Source organism: Diadema antillarum, unplaced genomic scaffold (genome assembly GCF_040938485.1).
Source record: "Diadema antillarum isolate AM-2024a unplaced genomic scaffold, OU_Dant_1.0 seq00001073_RagTag, whole genome shotgun sequence".
NCBI lineage: Eukaryota > Metazoa > Echinodermata > Echinoidea > Diadematoida > Diadematidae > Diadema > Diadema antillarum.
In genome coordinates this window covers 202,025-227,199 of record NW_027271897.1, presented here as the reverse complement: position 1 = coordinate 227,199, position 25,175 = coordinate 202,025, and the positions used below count along the sequence as shown (strand labels likewise).

The following is a 25,175-nucleotide window of genomic DNA, read 5'->3' as shown; positions in this document are numbered from 1 at the left end:
AAATCAATTTCCCATTACATTTACTCCTCCATGGCCCCCTCCCATCATGGTAAAAGACAGATGGCGCCACCACGGATGATGATTTGTGTGTCAGGATGCAAGTGATGAGCCAGGTATGTGCACAAGGTGCAGAAGTGATTTGTTTTCAAGCACTTCTTAAAGTTGGTTAGGGACGAAATGAATTGGAATTATCTCCCGATTGCATTTAGATATAATACTAGAAATTCACACCAGAAGAGGGGGTATCAAGTGAAGTGTAAAATGTGGCAAAGCTGGGTAATTATCCAGCAAAAGTCGTACGGAGGTACCAAGTATAATCAGTTATATTATATGACGATGTAGCAAGCACGGCTGTAATTTATTCCTTTACCACATAAACCTTAATCCAATGAATCAGTGACGACAGAATGATTTGCCCTGCGTTGCCTATTCCATCGGAAGTTAACAGCGAAGAGAATCGTAGCATCCAAAGCAACGTTCGTTACTGCTCATATGAGGATGTTGAAAAAACTGCAGCGCTCGGTTAGCCCCTTTAAAAAGGCATCTCTCTCTCTCATCTTTCTCTGCATCATCATCAAATCTTAGTTGGTCCCTCAACTGCATCCTCCCTCTGTCCCTCTCGCGATGCTCTGGCCGGGGGCCATGTCGGAGGTAGCATTACGCGGGCCGCTTGCCTCTGTTTGACTGTATTGGGAGTCTGGTCCCGCGGCTTAGTTTCGGATAATGAGAAATGTATCGCCCCCGATTGCGCTTGCACCATAAGCACAGGAGGGAACAACAACAACAAAAGAGGAGGGAGAGAGAGGCCCTGGAAAAAGAAAACTTATACCAAAGTAATCATCTTCGCAAAATTAAGAGATTAATATGATGGCAACATTGCACATACACACACACACATACACACATACAGACAGATCTTCATCTATGGGTCATTAGAAAACCGTATCATGCAGCTTCACCCTAGTTGGCAGCATGAATTGACATACTGAGGTAACTCACATATTGGACACTTTTGTTCAGCATTTGAGAGTTGCCTATGTACCGTTTATCATCCTCACCATCATCATTATTACTCATCTATTGAAGATATTAAAAGACTGTAAGTCTCTTAGCCAGAAACAACAATCTCAGCCCCCCCCCCTCACTCTCACTGCATATGAAGAATAATATGCATGTTTTCAAGAGCTGAATATATTAATGCCATCAACATTCATCTGACACACAAACACAAGACACAAATGGCAACATTGCATGGAAATCTTGCATCTATCAAAAGCCGCTATTGATTTATGGAGCGTCAAAGAGTTAGGGAAACATTTTCTGTCTCCGGCGAAATGACTAATTTCATCTTGCTTGACCCGACTTTGCTATTGATAAAATAACATCTGAATTTAACACACACGGCCATGAAATGCATACATTCCAGGGAAAAACAAAACAAAACAAAGAGGAAAGAAAACTACAGAAAAAATAGGCTGAATATAACAAAAGCGGCTATCAAAGCAAAATCATCTATGTAAAAAAAGATGACGTAAAAAGCAAGAATAGTGGGTGAAGAAGAATATCAGCAAATGGGTCCACCATGTTGATCGTGCAGTGTGCCCTGGAATCATGCTCCTTTACTTGAGCTCGAGGTACAGCGTGTACATGTATGATAATGCAGGCAAGCACACATGCGTGAGGCAAATTGCTCTGCAAATAGAGCATCACACGCCCTCACTCTGCATCATCGGGATAGTCACATTCGAACTAGGGCATTACAGCACATCCATGAATCATCCATCCTCCTTCTTATTCTCTCTCTTAAAAGTCATTGAGATAGAGAGAGAGATTGGGGCAGACAGAGAGAGACAGATAGTGACAGAAACAGATAGAGATGAAAAGAGAAGAAGACACAGGTAGACAGAAATAGAAGGGAGAGAGAGAGAGAGAGGGACAGAGGGACAGACAAGGAATGAATTGTGTGTATTCCTTTATTATCACTTCAGAAAGGAGTTGCAATGGTGCACAAGATGGAGCAGCACATTATTGGGGATGCCCCCCATCCCCCCCCCCCCCCCCAAAAAAAAAGAAGAAAGGTGGGAGGGGAATGTTTAAGAAGATCAATATTAAAGGGCAAATCTAGCAATAAATATATCTTTACAGAATATAGTAAATCTATCACACATAAAACAGCAGCTCTACTTACACAGGACAACCTTTGTGAAATCACACATCCTGTAAAGAAACAGAAGACTGTTCAAATGCCCAACATCATTTCACAAAAATAAAGAGAAAACCAAAACAACTACAAAAACACTGACACACCAACACATGCACACCCACACATAGATGAACACAAGCTCCAGGACTTAATCAGTCTGGAACATTACATGATCCCATTCAGATGAGGTTTGGATGTTGCCCTGCAAGCCAAATGGTATTGCAATGGGATATACATTTTACAAATCATGTATACATCGCGGACTTTGTGGCTTGTAAAGATGCAAATGGACTGAGAAGAAAGTTCCCTAAATTAACCTCTAAAGGAAAGAAAGAAGAAAATCTATGTATGAAAATAAGGAATAAAAAGAATCCGTTTCCTGTAATATCGACACATCTACCTATGTTGATCGCACAGATATACAACAGCGCACTATGCAAAACCTTCCTTAAACACACCACTGTGAATTACCATCCTCATCTCCCCTTCGCATTATGCTTCCATCAATTTCTCTGTCTTCAGGTATAAGACTATAATCCCTCCGTTCTAGCTAGTCGGCTGAAGGAAGGGGGGAACGAAAAGTCTTGTTTGCAGACTATTCAGCCCTCATGCCACTTAAGTCTCTGGAATGAAATGCATGTTCTGGTTCATGAATCTTAACTGGTTTCTCACTCCACATTAGGCCCCGGGGGTGATGGGAGCGTGGAAGGAGGGCGAGGTGAGGATTATTAGAGAGGCTGAGACTCTGTATTGGAAGCTAATGTCGGGGGCCAATCCCCTCACTTCGAAATATTGCTAGTTTGTGGGGCTTCGTTTTCTTCACATTGGCTGCAGAGCGATTATATCTACACACGCAGCGATGCGCTTGCAAGTAACATGGGCATCATCATCCGCCCAGGACTCCAATAGGTTTGACAGTTGAAATTTGGAAACAAACCGCAACGTGTTTGGAAGGACAACACATTCCGTTTCGATCGAGGGAGTGCACTGCCAAAGCAGCGATGGATGATACAGCGTAGAAGCTGGAAAGAGGAAATCAGTTTCCAGTGCAGAAGACTGTAATTGAATTGGGGATGGGGGGAGGGGGGAGGTGGGTTAGCAGTGGTAAGGAAGGGGGCAGAGGATGTTGGAGGAGAGGTTAGATAGCAGCTCAATCGAAGGGTTACATTTGACGGAATCGGTCGCGGAGACAAAATGACAGGATCATTTATGCCAAGCATTGTCACACTTGGTATATCACTCGTTTCATACTCATACCGACGTGATTCACCGACCAACGTGGTTGCACAATACATTTTCCAGCATGACAAAGTAAATTGGGGCAATGCACTGAAAGGAGCAGTCAATTTTGCCAGCCAGGTGCATGGTTGGCAAGACACTATGTCAAGTGTAATTGTGTCACATGCCTAGATGTGTCAAATATAAGTGCAGTATCAAAGAAGCTTGCATTCATCCGTCCCCTTGGGATTTTGCCAGATCAGGAGAGTCATTTAAGGATAACCCATTTTCTATTCATATCCAGACTCATTCTTTCATGTTAAGTGAAGGGGGAGGGGAAAGTGTAGGAGGGGAAAAGTGCAGTGCTTTTCTTTAAAAAAAAGAAAAAAGAAAAAATGATTAGAAATTGTTGATTTCAGGCTAATGCATAACATCAATATGTTCTAGTAAAGCTGATCAATGCCCCAAGGAAAATACTTTTTCCCTCTTTTTATTTCTCTGTCATTTATAACTCCCCCCCCCCCCTCTCCCACATCCTCCCTTTGAGTCCATATGGAACCAAGGAACTAGAGGACTAAGGTACAGACATTTACTATAGTCTTGGGTTTCCCCCTTCCCATTTTTTTTCTACAGGAAAAGAATGAGTGAGCATTAGTCTTCATCTAAAAAATAAAGAAAGAAAAAGTCTGGAGCTGTACACTTAGCACATAGGGTGGGGCTAGCATAATATATGTGTTTGCCTTTTCCCTGGCAGTACATGAATCTAGGCCAGCCATTGTGCGCTGGCGATAAGCGCCACACAATGGTTCCCCCTTTCGAAGAAACACTGGAGAATGCATGCGTCTTGCATTCGCCTTCCGCCGTTGCGAGAACAATTTTTTGGGTGAGACTCATTGAGATGCGCTGCAAAGCGAACAACTTCCGAGGTTGGCACACAAGTTTAAAAGGCTATGATGGCAAGATGGAATTGGGATCTTAAAACAAAAAGACAAGAATATTGGTCATCTCTTTTCAGCTAGGTGTTCACACAAGCCCCGTGGAAGAAAGAGCAAAACAACAGATGGGTAATCCATGGTCCATAGGAGCCCCGTCTAGCAGGGACCCGTCTCTGTCAATTTCGCAGCGCTCCCTTCTTCTGTCGATCCCTTTCTTCGCTGCCTCACTCTATCACTCTGCACCAATAAATTGGGTATCTATCAGAATATGGGTCACTCATTTTTCTTTTTTTTCCCTCCCAGCGTATTGTCTGGCTTTCCGTATAAACAGAATGATCAATGTTCCCCTTGGCGTGACGCACTCGCCCAAAGAGCACACATGAATAACAACTGCACACGCACAGTGACATGCACGCACTCCTGTACACACACACATACACACACACACACATACACACACACACATTTCTGCTGGCATGAATGCAGGACCCCATCATTGAGCATTCTGCTCCGGTTTCCAGATACATTTCCATTTCCCCCCCTTTTTTTTTCTCTCTCTCTCTCCTTGACAATTCAACATAATATTCGGCCTTGATATGGGAGCCCGCTAACCCAGCCCTCCTGCGACCATCACCTCCGCTTGAGCCTGGCAGCCCAGCAGGCTCTGTGTTCGGCTGACAAGTAAGTCGGCTGAAAATTACCAATTTGCGCCCAATTTAGGTCTGCAGCAGGGCAATGTACTTTTCTCACCCGGTCTGCGATGGACACACTTTCTATGAAACCAACAGATATGACATGCATGCGTGTATGTGTGTATTTGTGTGTGTGTATGTGTGGGTGTGTATGTGCGTTTATCCTGGTACTCATATATCCAGTTCACATGATCATATCAGTTGATGTTGTTTGTTAGTTCCATTCATTTCTTTTCTTTTACATCAGATCTCAGAGTGGAAGAGAAGGTAAAAAGAATGTGAAGGTCCAAACACCATCATTGGATCAACTCAAGTGAATATATTCTTTTAAAGTTTGCTCACACTTACCATTTGGAAGTCAGGGGTCCCCTTCTTCATCGATCCCAGTGCAGCGTCCAGCGATGGTGACCTGTGGTTCAGCAGCTTACATGCCCTGTCATGGCCCGATGTGATTGCTTTACACACTTGTTCTGCAAGCATGAAATATAAAGCAACAGAGAAATAGAAAGACAGATAAACAAATATATAGCCTCATAAACTGGAATTGACATGACATGCAGTTGATACTACATATTTTTAATCTTTTTTTACTGTGAGTCTTACAGATGATTACGAGAGATGCGTGACATGTGTGTGTGTGTTTGTGTGTGTGTGTATGCATCTACATATGAAACATCCATAAAGAATTTAAGTGCAAAAGCAGATATACTAACTTTCATCAACTTTAGATATTTGAGATTAAATCTGTTTAAAAAAAAGAAAGAAAATGATTGAAATATATGTGAATTTTTTTAATATCTTCAAAAATATGTTTTTGTAATGCAATGAGAGAAATATCATGGAATAGATTTAAATTCTATTAAATTATCTGATGACAGCCTTACTTTTGAAAATTTAGTGATTATCTGTTTTTGCATTTTAACTCTTCATATATATGTCAATATACATGCATGTAAATAGATCTCAATAGACACAAAATACAGATGTGTGTGTAGGTGGGTGTGTATGTAAAGATAAGACATTACAAAGAGAGGTTGAATCACACAATGGGCCACATTTTCCTAGTATTTTCTTTCTTTTTTTAGCAGCTTTATTCACAAACATCTCACCATCTCATCTCACCTCACCAGCAATAATGAATTCAAAACATAGAAGACAAGGAAATATTAGTGAACAAACAAGCAAACAAGAAATCTAGACAAACAATTTTATCTAACTCTTAAAAAAAAAATGCCTATCAGGAACTATCTCCTTGTACATAGCGCAATGATGGCACAGTGGTGTTCAATAACCCCTAGCTGTAAACTGCTTGAGCAGTTTATGCACAGTGTAGATTGAGACTGATTATGTAGATCTCGCTGCATCTCGAGTCAAAATTGATGGTGGTGTCCCGTTTGGCGATCAGCTAAATGTACAGCTGCGGGCTGCTGGGGATACAAAGTGTTTTGGGATGCGCGTCTAGCGGAGCTTAAAGGACAACCCCCTTCCTTGGGAGGCGTGCTGATAGCATAACAACATGCTGTAATCTTCGTTTACATCTGTGCCTGGCGATGCCACTCGCTTAGATGTTTAAAACCGATGACACTACCCTTGAACTTTTACACAACAGGACACAGAAAGATTACAGATCAAATGTGCGGGCACAGAACTTCGAGACTTGGGGCTGTGAGTGTTGTAGCAGACAGCCCACCACTGTGGCCATGAGCAAGCTACAATGTACGAATGCTTGCTTTTGGTATTCTGATCTCACAGAAAAATAACCTACCCACAACCCCGCCCCCTTCATGTCAATCTACATGGTAACCAAAAACAAACAAACAAACAAAGAAGTAACATCAACTATTCAAAGAAAAAGTAAAACTAGAAATATCGCTATGGCAACTGGTATGCCTCCGCCATAGTGCATGATTCTCCCAATAGGTGTATAGTACAATGTCTTCACAATGTGTGATGACAGTTTCACATAACTGGCAAAATATTGAAATGACAGGTTTGTCAGAAATGTTTTCAATGTTCACTTTCCTTGAAGTACATTGTGTAGGTTTGCTATAATTGTCTATTACAGAGTGCAGGTACATGTATTTGGGGAATTGAGGATTCTTACTTGACTTTTGACCAACCCTTTTATAAGTTTATGCATTGAGCAATTTTCAAGGTATGAAGAAAAAATGTAATTACAGTATAGCCAGGTGCCCGCACCTCGTCAGGGGCCCGAATACCGTCACCCCGCTTAAAATCGTTTTGAGCGCACTGAACAAAAATGTATGCCCGGGACTGTGTTCTTTACGCTTGAAACTTGGCAGGACTACCACAACCAAGCAAATTGTGGTGAAAACCGAACAGTTTTTCGCGAAAATCTGACATTTTAATAGGGCTATAGGAATACGTGTTATATGTCACCCGCACGCATCTTTTACGTGTATGTCTATGGGAACATCGCGGTCACCCGCAAACGTCTTTTACGTGCTAAGTCTATGGGAGAGCGGGTGACGAGTTGCGGGCCCCTTCCTTAGCGCGCAACTTTTTCGCATCGTTCGCCTTTGACGACGATAGCTGCAAATTTTCAATATCGATCAGTGAACTTGTGATTCCATTGGAATTTTCAGCATTTTTCCTGTATGTGAGTTGGATTTCAAAGAATTTCAGTGGCGAAATGTGATTCAATTATGGGCAAACATTAACTATGACGAGGTGCGGGTCACCCAAGTATACTCTCTAAAAAAAATTGAGTGAAAATATTCACTCTTAAAGGAGTGAATACAAAAAAGAGTGAATTTAGAGTGAAATTGGAGTGAATTTCGAGTGAAAATGTTCATTTTCACTCCTTTTGGAGTGACCTCAGGGATCACTCGAAGATTTAGGAGTGATCCCTGAGGTCACTCCAAAACGAGTGAAAATGAACATTTTCACTCAAAATTCACTCCAATTTTTTTGCCCCATCATATGTCATCCTTGGACCAAGTTTGGTGAAAGTTGCTTCATCCAGTTTTGAGTTATCACATAAACAGATAAATTTTAGGATTTGACCTTGATCTTTGACCTTTGACCTCTGTCCAATTTCGCTCAAAAACTACTCAAGTAATTGTCCCATCATACATCATCCTCGGACAAAGTTTGGTGAAATTTGCTAGATCCAGTTTTGAGTTATCGCATAAACAGATACAATTTCATAATTTGACCTTGACCTTTGGCCTTTGGCCTTCAGCAGATGTCACCCAAAATCTAATCGAGTAATTGCCCCATCATACTTTATACTTGGACCAAGTTTGGTAAAATTCCAGTCAATATTACTCAAGTTATCGCGTAAACGAATGCGGACGGACATACAGACGCGGATGGACATACGGACGGACGGACGGACGGAGGGACAACCCGAAAACATAATGCCTCCGGCACCACTTCGTGGCGGAGGCATAAAAAAAGGAAATAAAAGAAATAGAAATGGGAGAATGAGGAAAGTCCTAAGATAATAAAGACTAGATGTCAATAAGCTCTCAAGAGTGGCATCTTGAAAAGTAGCCTTCTTGCGTGGCCCCATGTTTCACACAATCATGTAGATAATTCCCCTCAACATTCTTTGAAACAAAGTATCTTTTATTCAGAATCACTAACACAAGCTTTACATACAAAATAAAACAAACATCTCCATGATGACCAATACAGATAATACCGGCATTTACTAAGCAGCTCTGATTCACAACAAATTATACACACTTAGGTATAGTCATTAGCTTTTAAGGTATTGTTCATTATTGGGAGCAGAGCTTTAAAAATGTTCGAGGTATCACATTTGATGCATACGTGTGTGTGTGTAGGTCAGTTGTATCACAAAACATCCCACCATATATAGATTTTGTAGTAAAGCCTTAAATATATGGAGACATTGATCACTATTTTTCTCAATAAACCTAACTGCAAGACGCTTTTTATAGTCTAGAAACAATTTTATTATAACTCTTGTTCACATTTTGTATATTTAACAATACTTAACGTCGCTTATACTGATCAAAATTTTTAAATTGGTTGTTTCTATACCTAAGTCACATTTTAGAACTATTTTGACGCACTAAAGCTGGGTTTTTGTTTCATCGGCAAATGATAAAAAATAAGCCTGTTCTCAATAGAAAAGCAAAATCAAAGAAACAAAGAAACAGAATTATACACACAAAAAATCCTTCCCAACAAGTCTGTGAAGTAAACTACTATTAAAGTGACATGCACAAAAAACAACAAAAACAACCGATGAGGCATGGAATAGGTATATTGATGGCAACAATTAGGGATGAAGAATGGAATGATAGGGACCCCTAGAAAGGGAAGCTAAAGAAATGCTGCAAAAGGAAGAAGCCTTTCGTCTATCATCCTAAAAGCTGTCGGTGTGCCACGACTGAGAAAACTCAGCAGAGCATCGCCGAGTTGTCCCGTTCCTTCGCAGAGGCGTGAAAGGCGTGAGGAATTAGCCCGGGCTTGCAATAAACGATTCGGCTGAATAATTAGAGCATGCACTTGCTGCAAAGCCGCTTTGCCGGATTACCCGCCGAAGCATTGTAATGCTTTGATATTTTGTGCCCTAATTACGATGAGCTCACAGCCATATTCTTGACGCAATCCCCGCGTGCGCGCACGCACACACACACAATTCCCTTTTCCTGCAACCAAAGATGTCTCTTTTCTGTATTCCTTCCTCTTAATCCTTCTTTCTCTCACTCTCTCTATTTCTCTCTGCACTAGGAAGAGCACATTGTGAAGTAGGACAGATTCAAGAGAAGAGCAAATAGTCCAGCTGATTTTTTTTTCTCCTTTTTTTAAAACTTTTTTTTTGTTGTCATGATGGTGAGGGAGGGGGATCCTCAGAGAAGTGGCCCAAGCAGGGTGATAAAACAGTTTAACTCCCAATTGCTGAATTTTTTATTCCTTAATTACTGATTTGGGAATAAAGACAATAATTGCTCGATGACGAGATAATGCAATTACGGCCTGAGCCAAACCAGGTTAGCTTCGATCAGCTTGGCACCTTTCACAGCCTAATTATCATCGACGATTGAGAGATTTAATCTAATGGAAGGGGCGGGCTGTTTGAAATAGGAGGAAAGGGAAGAAAAGTAGAGCCTTCGTCATCAGGGCTTTTTTTAGGAGGACGCGGAATGGGAGTTGGCGGGAGAGGATTAAGGGCGAAGGCAATAAGTGGCCCGGCGGTGGCACGGTCTCATCATTGGGGCTTCGATGAGAGAGATGAGGACTAGAGCCAGTATCAAGATTCAAATCTCAAGGGCAGAGTTGATTAAGGCTTTGTCATTACCCAAGCCTTTCAATTAGTGTAATAGATCTGAGGAGCTGCAGTGCTTGCCACGTAAGAAGGGGGGTGGATGGGGGTGGGGCGATCTTTCTCACTCTCTCTCTCGCTCACTCTATGCGCACGAGTCGATCGAAAGCTGATGCAGCTGCAAGTGGAAACCCACTTGGGCCTGCCCTGAATGTCGTTGAACGTGCGGCAGGAACGGACTCACTTTTCCCAAAAAGAAAGAAAGAGCAAAAAAAAAAAAAAAGACGAAGAAGACATCCTCAAGTCTTGGAGGAATGAGGATGGATAGATTCAAAGAGAGTCATACATGAAAAATTCATCATGACACGGAACGAAATGCTGTCCTTACTCTCATGCTTGGCTGCAATGCCACTGCGGTATTTCAAAGAGAACTGATAAGTACCGGAAAGATGTGGTGTAACCTGTATCACCTACAAGAATCCATTCCAAAGTGAGCAATGCAAATGAGGAATGAAGCACATATCACACGGCTGAAAAGGTCAATCGATGTCACCTGCAGATCACTGCGCAATGTGCATAACACAATATCAGTGACTCGCTACAACAAAAGGATCCGGAAGTTGGGGGAAGACAACTTTCTGAAAATGACATGACCTTATTCCCTTACTCTTCCACTTTAATTTCATATATAACACAACTTATAATAGTACTCGGTTGCAGAGATATAGATGATTTTATTAGTGATTATATGTTATTTCATATTATTTATGTCGAGTGGTTTATGAAATCAGCCTTTCAAGAAAACTGCCTTCAAAGTTTTCCTTCTGACGCTTTCATGATCAAGGAGAGACAAGACAGTTTTCACCTCTTGACAATAGAAGGCATGCTCCTAGCAACCTCTGCGATGTTCATTCAAGCTTAGCCCCAGCGTTCTATGCACAACCAATCAGCAAATCAGGATGCCACGCACTGACCAATAAGATCACTCCCTCGTTGTTAGGGGCGAAGTCTAGCTGCGGCGCTGAGTCCAAATCTTCAGACAAGTTTCTGTTCCGTTGAAAGTCAGAAAATCATGGCCCAGAAAAAAGGAAATTTCTTGCCTTTCATTCGATCATTCAGCTTTAATATTTCGGCAGATGATAGACGATACATTAGACTACAAAATTATGCCAAAAACAGAAATTTGATGGTTTTGACCGATTTTGATGATCTGACTTCAAACTTGATTTTCTTGGCTCAGCCGTCAGCAACTTTAGGATCCTTTTGTTGTGGCGGGTCACATATATGTATGCTATGACTTAGATCTCTTAACCCATTGAGGACGGACTGATTTTGCTACAACACGCATTTCCCATAGACCCCTGCCCGAGTATACTCAGGACTCGTCCTCGACGGGTTAAACATTTAAAACAAGAATGATGTTATGCGGAAAGGTGGATGGGCCAGACATCAGAGGCCATTCTTGTGTTCTTCTCCCATCTCTCCTCCTCTTCCTCCTCCTTCTTCTCCTTTTCCATTCTCTTATTGCCTAAGGGTCATAAGCCAGCCATGCATATAATACTGCAACATGGGAATACACCTGTAGATTCTTTGCAATTATAAGATCTTCCACGTTGCACATCGCCTCAAAACGGGGTCGCTCCACTTTGCAAATAGAGCAGGAAAAATGAAGCTTTTCAGAAATAATTACAGCAATTCGGCTGTATGGAAACATTTTCACTGTGCACGCACATGAATTTCTTTTTTATTTCAAACAGGCATGCATACAGTGTAGATGCGCATGCACTTGTGGGCTGTCCGTATACAGTTCAATTCCAGTCCACATAATAAATGAAATGAAATCAAAGGTAGACAGAAGTTTTATCAGAACTAGGTTATACAACATGGCATAGAGAGTTGTGGAATTTCAGTCACTACATGTATGATATCATGCATCTGAGGTATTGATAGCAATCACACAAATATACATTAGACGAGGTGAAGATATCATCACCTTTAACAAAACTCCCACAGGTTTCTATGCAACACAGTATCATAAGTAACACTGGTGCTGCGGTATTTTTGTACGTTGCTAAATTCGAGGCCCAACAATGATTTGCGAAATTCGCAAAGATTGAACCCTAGTGACAATAACGGCTTTCACAGTAGCACTATTTCAAGTCCAAGTGCTATATTGCTTCGGGATTGTGCCTGTCAGGTTATCCATTTGATTCAATGACGGCTGATTGTACTAATGACTCCTGCCTACTAGAATCTGTGTCACAATGTCATTGGGCATTGTGACTTGTCATTCCCGGGACTGTTAACATAAGGGTACATGTACCTACAGTATGTTGAGGTTCTGTAATGATAAGGTGTACAATGCCTTTCATGTTAGACTACATGATTGGAGTACACATTTGGGAAGGACTTAACTTTGCCACGTGACTTGGTGTCCCCACCCCCACCACCCACCCCCACCTAGCAAGACCCAAGAAAAAGTTCACCTTGTCACTGCTGTTACATAGCCACTACCCAGTATAAAAGCAGGAGGTGACAGGTTCATTTCCCAGCTTGGTTCCTTCTTTTTAACTCGTTGATTTTGCTACAACACGCATTTCCTCACTGATACTTGCCAGAGTACTGTATACTCGGGACTTGTCTTTAATGGGTTAATACTCTTCCTAACGAGCCATCTCACCGTAGAGACAGAGAGCTACAGCAAATCATTTTTCATAGGTATTGTAACTCTAAGTCTATATGAAGCCACAATTTTACAAATCATGCATATTTTTTCCTTTTTTTATCGGTCGTGTCAAATTATCTTAGTATTAGTGGAATTCTGTTCTTCATATACTTTTTGTGTGTGCATTTCATAACACACTGAAACTGTAATTATCAAATATAACTACTATGCAAAAATAGATCCCAAGACTTCCCAGTATCATCCTTGTCACTTTCAGTGTAAAATTCTGACGAATTGACTGATTCATTGTATGCCTTTTAAATGACAGTGACTCAATGCGCATACCGCTGGTGATATCATTTGTAGTCACACTGATGGAATGGAATAAATGAAGAGGCTTATTTTTGTTGTATGCATCCATCTGTCTGTCTGTCTGTCTGTTTGTGTCTGTGTATCTGTCTTTCAAACATACTTTCTTTCAAACATACTTTCTCTTTATTTACAGTATGTCCCAAGAATAAAAAAAGAAAATACAATCAGATTTCCGCATTGATTACTTTCAAAATGATAAAACTATCTGAATGCTATTTCAGGGAATAAAACTATAACTTCCTACCTACATTTTGCAGAATAATTTCAGAATGAATTTTACAAAATTGCTAATTTTGTAAAATACTTTTGAATTTTTGACAAACTCACAAAACTGTCAATATCACTTGCATAACAATGTGAATTTTTCCTCAAGTTTTGGGACAAAAAATGTGTTTTGCAATGTCCCTTCAGAGCTTCAAGACATGTCTCTGTAAAATAATGGACACAAGCATTTCTGATTACGCTCCTTTTCCTAACCCAATTTCCTAACAAACATCTGCCCAGCTGTTTTCAAGTTCATGCTCTATCGGCAAAATTTCTCGTCTTCTTTCTCTTCCTCCTCCTTTCTTATTTTCCTTCTTTGTCCTATCCTCATCTCCTAAACTCCATCTGATGCTGATGTAACAATGTAGAGAATGGCAGAGTTACATACTGTGTAATATTACAGTGGGGGTTTCCAACTATTCTCCAGGAATATGAGATTATACAAATGATGCACAGGATAGAGTGCGTTAGTGGAGGCGTATAGTGCACTTGAGGGTATTTACAATTGTGAAACATGCACGAGGCGATGCCGAGTGCATGTTGCACTACATTGTAAATACCCGAGAGTGAGCTACGCCTCCACTAACGCCACGAAATAATCCTGTGCATCATTTGTTTTATAAAATGGGTCGAAAATTCGAAAACTAACAGCATTTTCAGCATTTTTCACGTACCTTTGTGGGTCAAGACATCCGAAGATGTTCGTCCCAAACATTTATGCACGTCGCACTCGGAAATCCAGCACATACAGTATAAGTATGATGAGGGGTTGGGTTTCCGTACACTTAAGTTCCCGCATGAAAACTTACTTATTTTACATAGAATATGCACCCTTTACCTTAAAGACTTGATATAGACTCCTCATATAGGCCTACTAGACAACATACTCTGAAAACGGCGTGAGAATTAACCTGCTAAATCGTTGGATTTGCCCTTCAAAGTGACTCCATGTACGCGTCCGGTCCCACAACGCTTGGCCTACTGTACTGTACAAAGCGTACGTATATAAGAGTATACGTACGCCACACATGTTATGCACAAGGGAAGAAAGGCCGGCCGGCCAGCAGCCCGAACTAGAAGTTGTTTACATGATTGACAGCGCGTATGCATGCAATTCAAAGGAGCCGCCGCGCGCACAGACGATCGGCAATAGGATTTAACATGCAGTGCAATGGGACTAGAATAACTAAAGCACACGTGACTCATTTCAGCGCTTCCTATTGGCTACATTCTTGAACCCATTTTATAACATAGGATAATGAATAGTATTGCTTGAAATAGTACTATGTAATTTCTTCTTCTTCTTCTTCTTCTTCTTCTTTATTGTCATTATCATCATTATTGTTAATATTATTATTATTATTATCATCATTATTATTATCATTATTATCATTATTATTACCATCATCATTATCATCATCATCATTATTATCATTATTATTATTATCATCATTATTATTATCATTATTATCATTGTTATTACCATCATTATCATCATCATCATTATTATTATTATTATTATTATTATTATTATTATTATTATTATTATTATTATTACTAGTATATCATTATTATTATCATCATCATTATTATTATTATTATTACCTTGGTATTGTTATTATTATCATTGCTATGGTACCATACTGGAAAAAACACAGTGTCTCAGAGTGTGTTCATAATGTGTTCACAATGCATTTCACATTGTGTTTCACACTGTGGAACACCGTGTTCTTTCAAGCAGGGTATCATCATCATTACTCTTGCTATCATCATTAGCATTATTACTATCATCATCATTATTGCTCTCATTTATATTATGATTATTATCATCATCATCTCCATTATCACCATTTGCATTTCAAATTGAAAACTGGAAGGTAACTAACAAAAGTTATTATTGTTTATTGTCGCTACTCCAAATTACAAGTAAGTCCAGTTGACTAGATTTACCGATATTGTTCATGTGATACTTTACCTGGATGACTGAGAACATTCACAGACAAATTGCTTTAGTATTGTTCTTCTCTGCTTCTTTGTTATCATAATTATTTGATAATCTCATACAATAAATAGTATTGATAGGTGACTTTATCTTTGTATCACAGTTAGAGCAGAACTTGGCAGCCGGCTTTCTTACAAGCTTTATGTGGCCCTTTAAACACAATGTTGTATTATACAGTCACATAATTGGAGCTGGGCTCAGCTGGTCTCCACAAAGATACAGAAAGAAAGAGATAGAGAGAGAGAAAGAAAGAGAGACAGAGAGAGACAGACAGACACAGAAAGAGAGAGAGAGAAAGAGAGATGAGGATAGTCGGTGTTTCACACATTCTGTTTTCTTTTTCCACGACCCATTTTTTTTCCTCCACCAATAATATTCCACTTTGCCCTGAACAAAAAAAGTCAGATGTATTAGATGACTAGCCTTTTTATACCCTCTCTCTCTGCAATTTGGGAGAAAAGTAGGACCTTCATTGTGGTCTGACGCTAACAATAGCTAATCTAGGTTATGTTCTGAAACATTTTCCTCCTAAAAAACACTGCAGCTCCCTGCAAACCTGTATGTTGTGTTTTATCATACGTGTACCTTCAGGGAGGGTTTTTCTTTTCTTTCTTGCTTTTTTTTTTCTCCCACATTTTCATGATGACCTAGCCACAACAGAGACTATTAAGAAATGCAGTATTCCTCATTTTTTTCCCCCTCTAATCAAATCTGATTCTGTTATTGAAATAGCACAGTGTTACACATTTTGAAAACCTAGCTATGCTCCCCTTCTCCCCCCCCCCCGACATAAAAAACAAGGAAAAGAAAAGAAAAGAAAACAAACAACAACAGCTGCCACGGCAACAGCTTACAAAAGCAAAAACACCGCCAATGTCAATGCAGCAGGGAAAAATGTTTCTTTGAATTCACAAGAACTGGGGCAGGTCAAATACATGATGAAAGAAACGGTTTGTTGCCAGCACATTGATACAATGTTGTATCTACACAATGTATTATCATAGCTGGAATAACTTTCTTTATCATTTTTTTTTTCTCTTTTGGAGTTCAACAGCACAGTCTTCACATAATAGTTCCTTTTTTACTTCACAGATATCTCACTCATTCTACAACTGTTAACCTGTCGAGGACGAGTCCCATGGAAATGCGTATTGTAGCAAAATTAGCCCGTCCTCAGCGGGTTAATGTTCACTGGTTGATTTGTTTCTTTTGCTTTGCCCCTTTTGCTTTTGCTCCCCCCCCCCCCCCCCCCCCCCGTGTGTGTGTGTGTGTGTGTGTGTGTGTGTGTATGTGTGTTTCTCTCTCTCTCTCTCTATTGGAAAATAGATCTTATCATTTAAAACACTATGCAAACAAAAACAGGGACTCTCAATGTTTCAGCTACTGGTCCCATTTTGCTTTGAAAATAACGGCTGCATGACTAGACTATGGGCACATTTCATAACAAGCCATTTGATCAAAAGAATGTGTTATGTATACCGTACTCCCCCCACCCCCATGCAATAATTTTCCCTTCATATGCAACAATGCTTATCTTCAATCAGGCCACCTTGTCCTACATTTCTCCATATTTTCAGATGCGGTTTAGTTTAGAGGTGCTGTGGCTGGGACAATTAGACTGAATAAGTCACGACCGCGTTGGCACCAAAGATCGTGCCTTTTCCCCTTACTAGTACGTCTGACAGAGGTGCCAAGGTGCCACTTTAAAACTTTGATTCATCTTGATGGATGAATGTTAATAGGCCTAAGTTATCAGGATACATTCAAACGTACAGGAGAAGAAACCGTTACCCGGTATGGGAGGTGAAACCAGCAGCTTGTATCAGGGGTATATATATCTATACATTGGATATAATTCTCACCCGTGTCATTGCCTCCTAAAAAAGCTGACTCTTGTTTGGTATATCACGAAAAATAACAGTATGTGGAGAAGAAAGAAGACTCCCACCAACACCCCCCCCCCCCTGTTCAGACGCAAGCCAGTTAATACCAAAACTCGATAAAGAAACGACGTATAAAGAATCATCGTAGAGCCGACAGACCATTTAGACGCTAATTTCGACCATTCCGGAAAAACGTCGTACAGATGTGCAGTTTCTCACTGCGCATGTTGTTATGGTCATGAGTGACAGGTACAAGGTCACCTTTCGTTGCTCGCTCCCATTAAGCCCCGCCCAGTTATACTGTTCTATGGTCGCCATACCTTCAGACGCACAATGGACATGATGGAATGCTGATTCGTTATCGAGTTCTAGTTCGAAACGATGCTCTGACCGTCATTTCGCTATACGTCGTTTCGGTATACATCATTTTGTTATACATTGTTTCGTTAGTCGGCGTTCAGACGTATAAATTCATCGTATAGCTATACCGTTCTAGTATAAATTTTTTGCGTCTGAACACCCTGTGAATAATGGATTATACCGTTTCTGGTGTGCTTGCCTACACAAAATATATTATGTCCTCTTTCAACTCAACTGAAAATGGGATATTGTTTTGCAACACTAATGGTACCGTCTTCACAAACCATTAAACTCGGTTCAGGCTTTCAATGATACATTGTTTGAATTAAAACATAAATGATGATGCATAGAACACAGTAAAACTATGAACCTGCACAATGACAGAAAAATGCTCTGACAATCTCTTTCTCAAACACAGACACACACATACACACAGACACAAACATATAGACATTTCATATACAAATACTAAAAATGAAGGAATAATTCCAAGGCTCTGATATCATATCTTATGACAACTGTTTTGATGTATTGTCCGGTACTCCTGCCCAACCGTTCCCAGCGCTTCCGACCATGGAAGTAAACAGGGTATAGGGTGCTGCAACATGAGAAAAATGTTTTTGAAAGCTCGCTACCTCTGCGAAGCTTGACGAGTAACAACCCCAGACAGGATCCTCCAGCTCCTATATGGCATCCGAAGCTCAATGCAAGATTTATTGTCTGTCATCCGCACAAATGTCAGGTATACGTCAAGCAAGACACACAGGGGGGGTCAGGTCAATCACATTGTAGCAATCCATGTATGACAATGCACCTTGCGTACAGGAATTCGCATGCTGACCGTGGTGTTACTGGCTCATAGCTTTCAGTGAGCATTCTCGGCATATATTTACACCAGATTAAGCATGCCAATACTAAAGAAAATAATTCAAGTTCTGATGGAATGGATCACATTTTCATATTTGCATGCTTAATTACTTGAACGTACGATATTGATTAATTCTACACTGCAAAATTATTGCAGACCTTGATTTTGGTTCAAAGTCAAATGTACTGCACTGATATTGGAAAAAAAAATCCAATTAAATATCAATGTATTGCCTTCTAATGGGTTTTGTTTGTTTGTTCACCCATTGAGGACGGACTGATTTTGCTACAACACGCATTTCCCATTAGACACCTGCCGGAGTATGCTCGGACTCGTCCTCAAACGCGTTAAGGTTTGAATGTTTATCTTTTCAAGTCAATTCTTCAAATATGATGCATTCCAAGAAATGATGTGAACATTCTGATATAATCATAGATGTGCAAAGAGCTGAGTTTTGAATTATTATTTTTCTCCTCGTGGTGATGAAACATTAGCTTGTGAATCATGGGAGTGCAACCCATGCACATTTGCCAAACTTGAGCAGGTAATGATGACAGCTTTCCATTTTAATTTTCCATGGTTATTTGTCTTGCATGAATATTTCATCTTTAACTTAATACTTTTAAGACAAAATGTGCTGAATAAAAATAGATAAACATGCATTCTGATTTGTTCAATTCCTATTTCACTCTTCTGGCACGTACTGATTAAATGAGCACACTGCGATATCATCACCAGGCATGCATATCAAAAGCAAAAACATACTAGACTAGGTTATCACATTACATTGATTGATTGAAAAGGGTGTGCTTGTCAAAAAAAAAAAAAAATCTACAGTTCCTGCACTACAAGTTCTTGAAATACAAATTTCATCAGCAGACAAGAGTAGCCATGCTGATATATCCTCCAGGATTAGTGCTATCAATTAAGTCCTGTGTGGTGAGCTGCTGGGTCATACGTTTTAACATCACATACAATTATCAAAATTATGTAGTGGGAAAGGTATCAATGCTCTCACCAGTTTACAAGGGCTATTAAATTTCATGATCACAGCTTAATCTGGACATGAATCATTTCAACAACAAAAACAAAATTCCCCTGCGCTATGTAGACACACTTCCGTATGGATAAATGGATAAAGAGAAATTTGAGAGATAGACAGAAGGGGGGGAAGGGGGGCAGAAAACATACACAACACAAAAACAGACAGACAGACAGACACACTTACACACACATTTACACACACACACACACACTATTCAAAGCACATATGGTGTAAGTGCCATTTCCCAATTACAACATTTATACTTTAATACAATGTATATTGTTATTTCATTTTACCAACAAATATACAATTTCTTTTACTGAGAGTCCGCATCTATTGGGGGCCCAATAATGATTTCATACTTTTTTATCATTTCTAGCTCAAATTGCTGCACACTCTCAGCTCCTTCTAGACATACCTATCAGCGCTGACAAGGTTAATGGCCCGATCAGTAGATTTTAAGAAAGCATCACTGTTCCACTCGACATTTCTCTCTCTAGGCAGTGGGACCAGCTAAAGGAATGGATGGCATTTTGGTTGAATACAATTTTATTTTGAATCATTTGTTCCTAAGGGATCTGCTTAACAAGATCAGATTTCTCGTCACTATTCAACCTGAAAGTTCCGATTCAAATGAATGGACAAGTGCTTGCAAGCATCTTTCATTCATCCATTCATAATCATTCTGAAATCTTTATCCACATCAGGCCTTAGAACTACCCATGCATGGTGCCATTTTTATTCTGCATCTATTGATTAGAAAAATGTATTTTCTCTTCTCAAACACATGTACTTCCTTTTACTGAAATCACATGCAATATGCATTGTATACATTAAATAAATGTTGTAGTGATTGTAAGTGAATGTTGGATTTTATAACTATGAGATACCCAGAATCTTGAACTACTATATCCTAATACCATTATTACAAAAACAAAGAAACAAAACTGATAATGATTAATATTCAGAGTTTGTTCCTTTCTTTTTCTTGTATGTAGTCTTTAGGCAACTGTTATATTGATAAGTCTTTCTTTTTTTTTCTTATGCATGTTTCCATTCGTTTTTCCTGAACAATTGCACTGGTAGCTGAGATTACTTTTGAGTCTACCTTGGATGATTTAATAGATTTTCTCATTAATGACTATTTATCTCGGCTCGACATGATCCCATAAACAATAAATAGATGTACCCTCGTCTGACCTTTTGTTCTACATTTGATATCATACCAAGTCATGACACAAGGATTTTGTGTGATATTTCATCAGAAACTGACAAAAGCCAATAACCATTAAAAAAAGAAACAAGAATGTTTTAGCTCCTCGCCCATTCTCTTGATTCCAGTCATAAATCTTGATACAAGTAGAAATGCTTGAATGTTCAACATTTGTCTGCTTTGATCCGTAGCTATGCCCAGTTCATGGAGGGGGGGGGGGGGGGGAGGTGGGGACACTCGCTCGGCAAATTAATGACGCTGACAAGGAAATGTCAATAGGGTGAGAGCAATCAACTGCCTAGCCTAGCGGTTCTGTTTCCCTGCAGAATAGAAACCGGTGCAGGTCGCGACCTGTCCCGGGCGTTGTGGCCTGTGTACACTTTTCTGTCAACCTATATCCGTATCCTACTTTTCAGCCCCTCTCTTCCAAAGCTTTGATTCAAGAGCAGTGGACAAAATCAAAGCAGGCAAAGAAACAAATTGAGATCGGTGACTATCTCACATTCTACGAGAACTGATCACGTGCACTGCTAAGATTATGTCTATTATTATTATTATTTCTTTTCTTTTCATAATAACAACAAAAAAATGAATTCAGAGGGTACTTTCTCCTATGAACTCTCTATGCTGAGAACAATGAATTATGATGGAGGAGAAGCTTGGCCTCATGACCAGACTTTATGGAGAAGTGATGATGGGCAAACCCACGACAAACAAATGGACGGAGTTTCACGAAGCAACTCATTGTGTATCATAGATCTGCTATCAACCTGTCCTGTACTGTACTATTCTCAACTAGCTTTTTTAAAGGTTGACTACGGGGCAGAGATGAAACAATTTGTATGACATCCCGAATACAATGGTTCCAATGACATTGGGCAGGATTCTACTTATTCTGATGGTGTTTGTAAAAGTGACACACCTGTTTATACCTCGAGAAGGATGTGATCGTGATGGGCTGTGCAAGCTCTCAATTCAAGGCACCATCGATAAGGATGAATATATCATATTATCCGTTTCTTCAAAGAATATCATATTGGTATTGGTATGGATGGAGATGAGATGCACTTACCAAGTTCCACCCATTTGGGTGCATTGGGCCATCTAGTGACTGGGTTGGCTGCCTCGAGTTCAGGTTTATTCCTTTCCGCCTCCGCGTGTCTCTCCGTTCTTGCTTTGGCCTCGGCCCCGGCCATGTCCCTCACAGGCTGTGGCCGCTTCGCCCACATGGGCCGGTTGTCTTCAGACTTTATCCAAGAGGGCAGGGAAGCATGAGATCTGATGGGCAAGACTCCACCGGAAGACTTTGGCACCACCTTGGGGACCAGCGGCTCGAGGTGGTGCGAGTCACACTTGGGATTGCTGGCGTCTACGGATGGCGGCGGCGAGTACGCGGCGCCGTAGTTGGCACTGTGATTGTGATGGTGGTGGTGCGATTGTAGTTGAGGTTGTGCTAGTTGTTGGTGATGTTGGCGGTGGCAATGGCATGCCTCACAGTTTGTTAGTTGCGATGGAGAGCTACAGGGAGGTGAAGTCCGCGATGGTGAGATGTGAGTTGGCGATGCATGAGTCGGTGATGCGTGAGACGTGGACACACTACTCGGAGATGCGTGCGAAGGGGAGACGCATGGCGGCGAGACCCTGGGTGGTGACACTAGTGGAGGGGAGACTCTCAGTGGCGATGTGTGGAGGGGAGATGTGCAGGGTGGTGAGCTCTGCGCAGGCCGGTCCATGTTGTGGGACCCCACTAGCTGATCTGGGCTCTGCTGCGGGACATCCACCACACTGGTGCTGCTGCTGCTACTGCTGCAGCTACTGCTGCAGATCTGCTGAGCACTGTTCTCCGCATGCTCCGCCTCGCTGTGGCGATGCGAGCATCCATGCGCTGGCTCGTGTGCGTACACCTGAATCGGACGGGGCACTTGCACGCAGGGCCGCTTGATGTGCGTCGACAAGGCTTCCTTGCTCTGACGCTTGGACATGGTGATTATGCGCACTCCTCCTCCAACCGTGGCAAACTGTCAAGGGACAAGGGAGAAGGATATTGACAGGATTAGTCATCAAAAAAGGGACAGAACCTACACATCTTGAGAGAATACGCGATTGTAATCTTGTTTGAACATGCCAAGAGGTCAGATTGGGTGTGACATATCCCCAATAGAAACATGGGCAGATAACTCTCATCTGCCACGGAGAGGGAAACGCACTCGGTTTCGCAGATAAACTCCTGCCAATTCAAAGGACGGAGACAAGAGTGGGCCCCAAGCGCACTCTTCAAGGTGACAAAATTTAAACTTATTCAATGTCTGTCTCCCTCAGCCTAACAATGCATTTAAATGCTGCAATGCATTATCGTAACAAGCCACATTTCCTTTGCACAAGGTGAGATACGATTTGGAGTCAAAATGCTCAAAGACCTTTCTTGGGGGGAAGGGGGTCAGGAGGTGTTATTTTCCTAGATACAGAAGCATTTTAAGGAAGCAAGAAGCTAACGTACGAGAGGGGAAAGAAAGCTTGATGTTGGATCACAACTTTTATTGACTAAGTGAAACAAATACAAAACTTTTGTTAAGAAAATACAATATTACATCCCCAAATGTCATACATGATATCAAAGCATCGCTGATATTGAAGCATCATACACGATATCCAAGCCTCATTTGAAAGTACATGTATGAAGACCCTTCTGCACAAGGGCAGCAACACCGGTTGGTGTACGCTCGATTGTGTTTTTAATATTTGTTTTTTTTTTTTACAGAAAGACAGTGAAGCCAAAACTGCCAAAACTTGGGTCAGAATGAGATATCAGCAAAATATCAGCATTTGTATTCCAACAAATTCTATGACACTGATGATCCCACTGGCTACAGAAATTCAGAAACGAATGAACAAACACACAAACAAGCAGATAGAATCAACAGATGGATATAGAATAAATATGAGAGGGTTGTAAAATCACACATTTCACTCAACACTTGGGTTGGAGAACTGATCCAACAGTAAAACTGATGACACTTTATCCGCCTACATTGTATGTGTACATTCCTCCCACCATCCTAGCTTCACATTGCTTGGTGTTATTGGAGTTCATATGTATATTGATATGATGTATGCAACTATAAATAATCCACAAATTACCTTATAGCAAAAGATGCAATAAGCCTTGCAAACTTAAACTTAAGTTATGCAAAATTTTCATGGGGTAATAGTCATCTTCTTATTCATTTCTCTCTTTTTTTTAACCTTTTCTCCTAGGGCACTTGTGAATAAAAACTATGGAAATACGAGGTGCTTTTTACATGTGTAAGAAAAGCAGGGGGAAAAAGAATGAGTAGCGATAGTGTTGTAAAATGTTGGATAAATGAAGACACTTGAAGAGTAGGCCTCATTGTATGGAACCTCCTTTCTAAGAAAACGCCACGACAGCGACAGCTAAATATTTGCGAAAATATGGTTTCACGTCAAGTACTTTTCCTGGCTGGTGTCAAGGTTGATATACAGTTTAGGCTTCACGTCTGTCATGCTGAAGAGAATAACGATGAGAATAATGATTGTCTGTTTGTGTTTTGCTCTTTCTTTGCCCTCCTCCCTTTCAGACACAAGCAAGCATCCCTTTCTTCCGACGACGATGACGTTTTGCTCCACCACTACAGATTCCATTCAAGCTCATCACAAAACACACTCGGCATTATAAATAGATGCGGGGCCCAGCCATTCAGACGTTTACCTCGGCATGCCATGCAAGGGGAAATGTTCCATTAAATTGTATCATGGAACCACTTTGTTGATACAACAGGCCACTATTCATCACTGACAACGGGCGACGTGGCCTACAGAAAGGGAGGTTTGTGTAAGCAATAAGTGTTGATGATCGTGGGGATTAACAGAGCATGGAGACGGGGTGAAAAGACTGAATGGCGTATTGGTAGCCACGCAAGCGTGAAATTCAGCCGAGTCCTACTTCTTGTTTTCGCTTCCCCCCCCCCCCCCCCCCATCCCTTCCCGTCCCCTCTATTCCTCCTCCATCTCCATTCCATGAGGACCAATTTGGGAGATATGATGGCAACCCTACCTTTTGAAGTGAAGTATTATCATTCAACCATATTACCTCATAAAGATTTAAGTGCAGATGAATCTTTTACAAACAGTCTCGGTTTGTCAATAAAGGTTAAATCCACAGCAATGATAAGAC

The 25,175-nt window shown here is 40.7% G+C and overlaps 1 protein-coding gene across 2 annotated transcripts in view; it reads right to left on the bottom strand.

Annotated features, from left to right (window-relative positions):
• Positions 1 to 25,175, bottom strand: part of LOC139743357 (uncharacterized) — a 249,322-nt gene that overhangs the window by 94,096 nt on the left and 130,051 nt on the right. For both annotated transcript variants that reach the window (XM_071653843.1, XM_071653842.1), the window contains 2 exons: positions 22,056 to 23,001; positions 5,397 to 5,518 (listed from right to left, as the gene is read on the bottom strand). In XM_071653843.1, coding sequence (XP_071509944.1) covers positions 5,397 to 5,518; positions 22,056 to 22,965 — 1,032 coding nt within the window. In that variant the 5' untranslated portion in view covers positions 22,966 to 23,001. The remainder of the gene's footprint in view (positions 1 to 5,396; positions 5,519 to 22,055; positions 23,002 to 25,175) is intronic.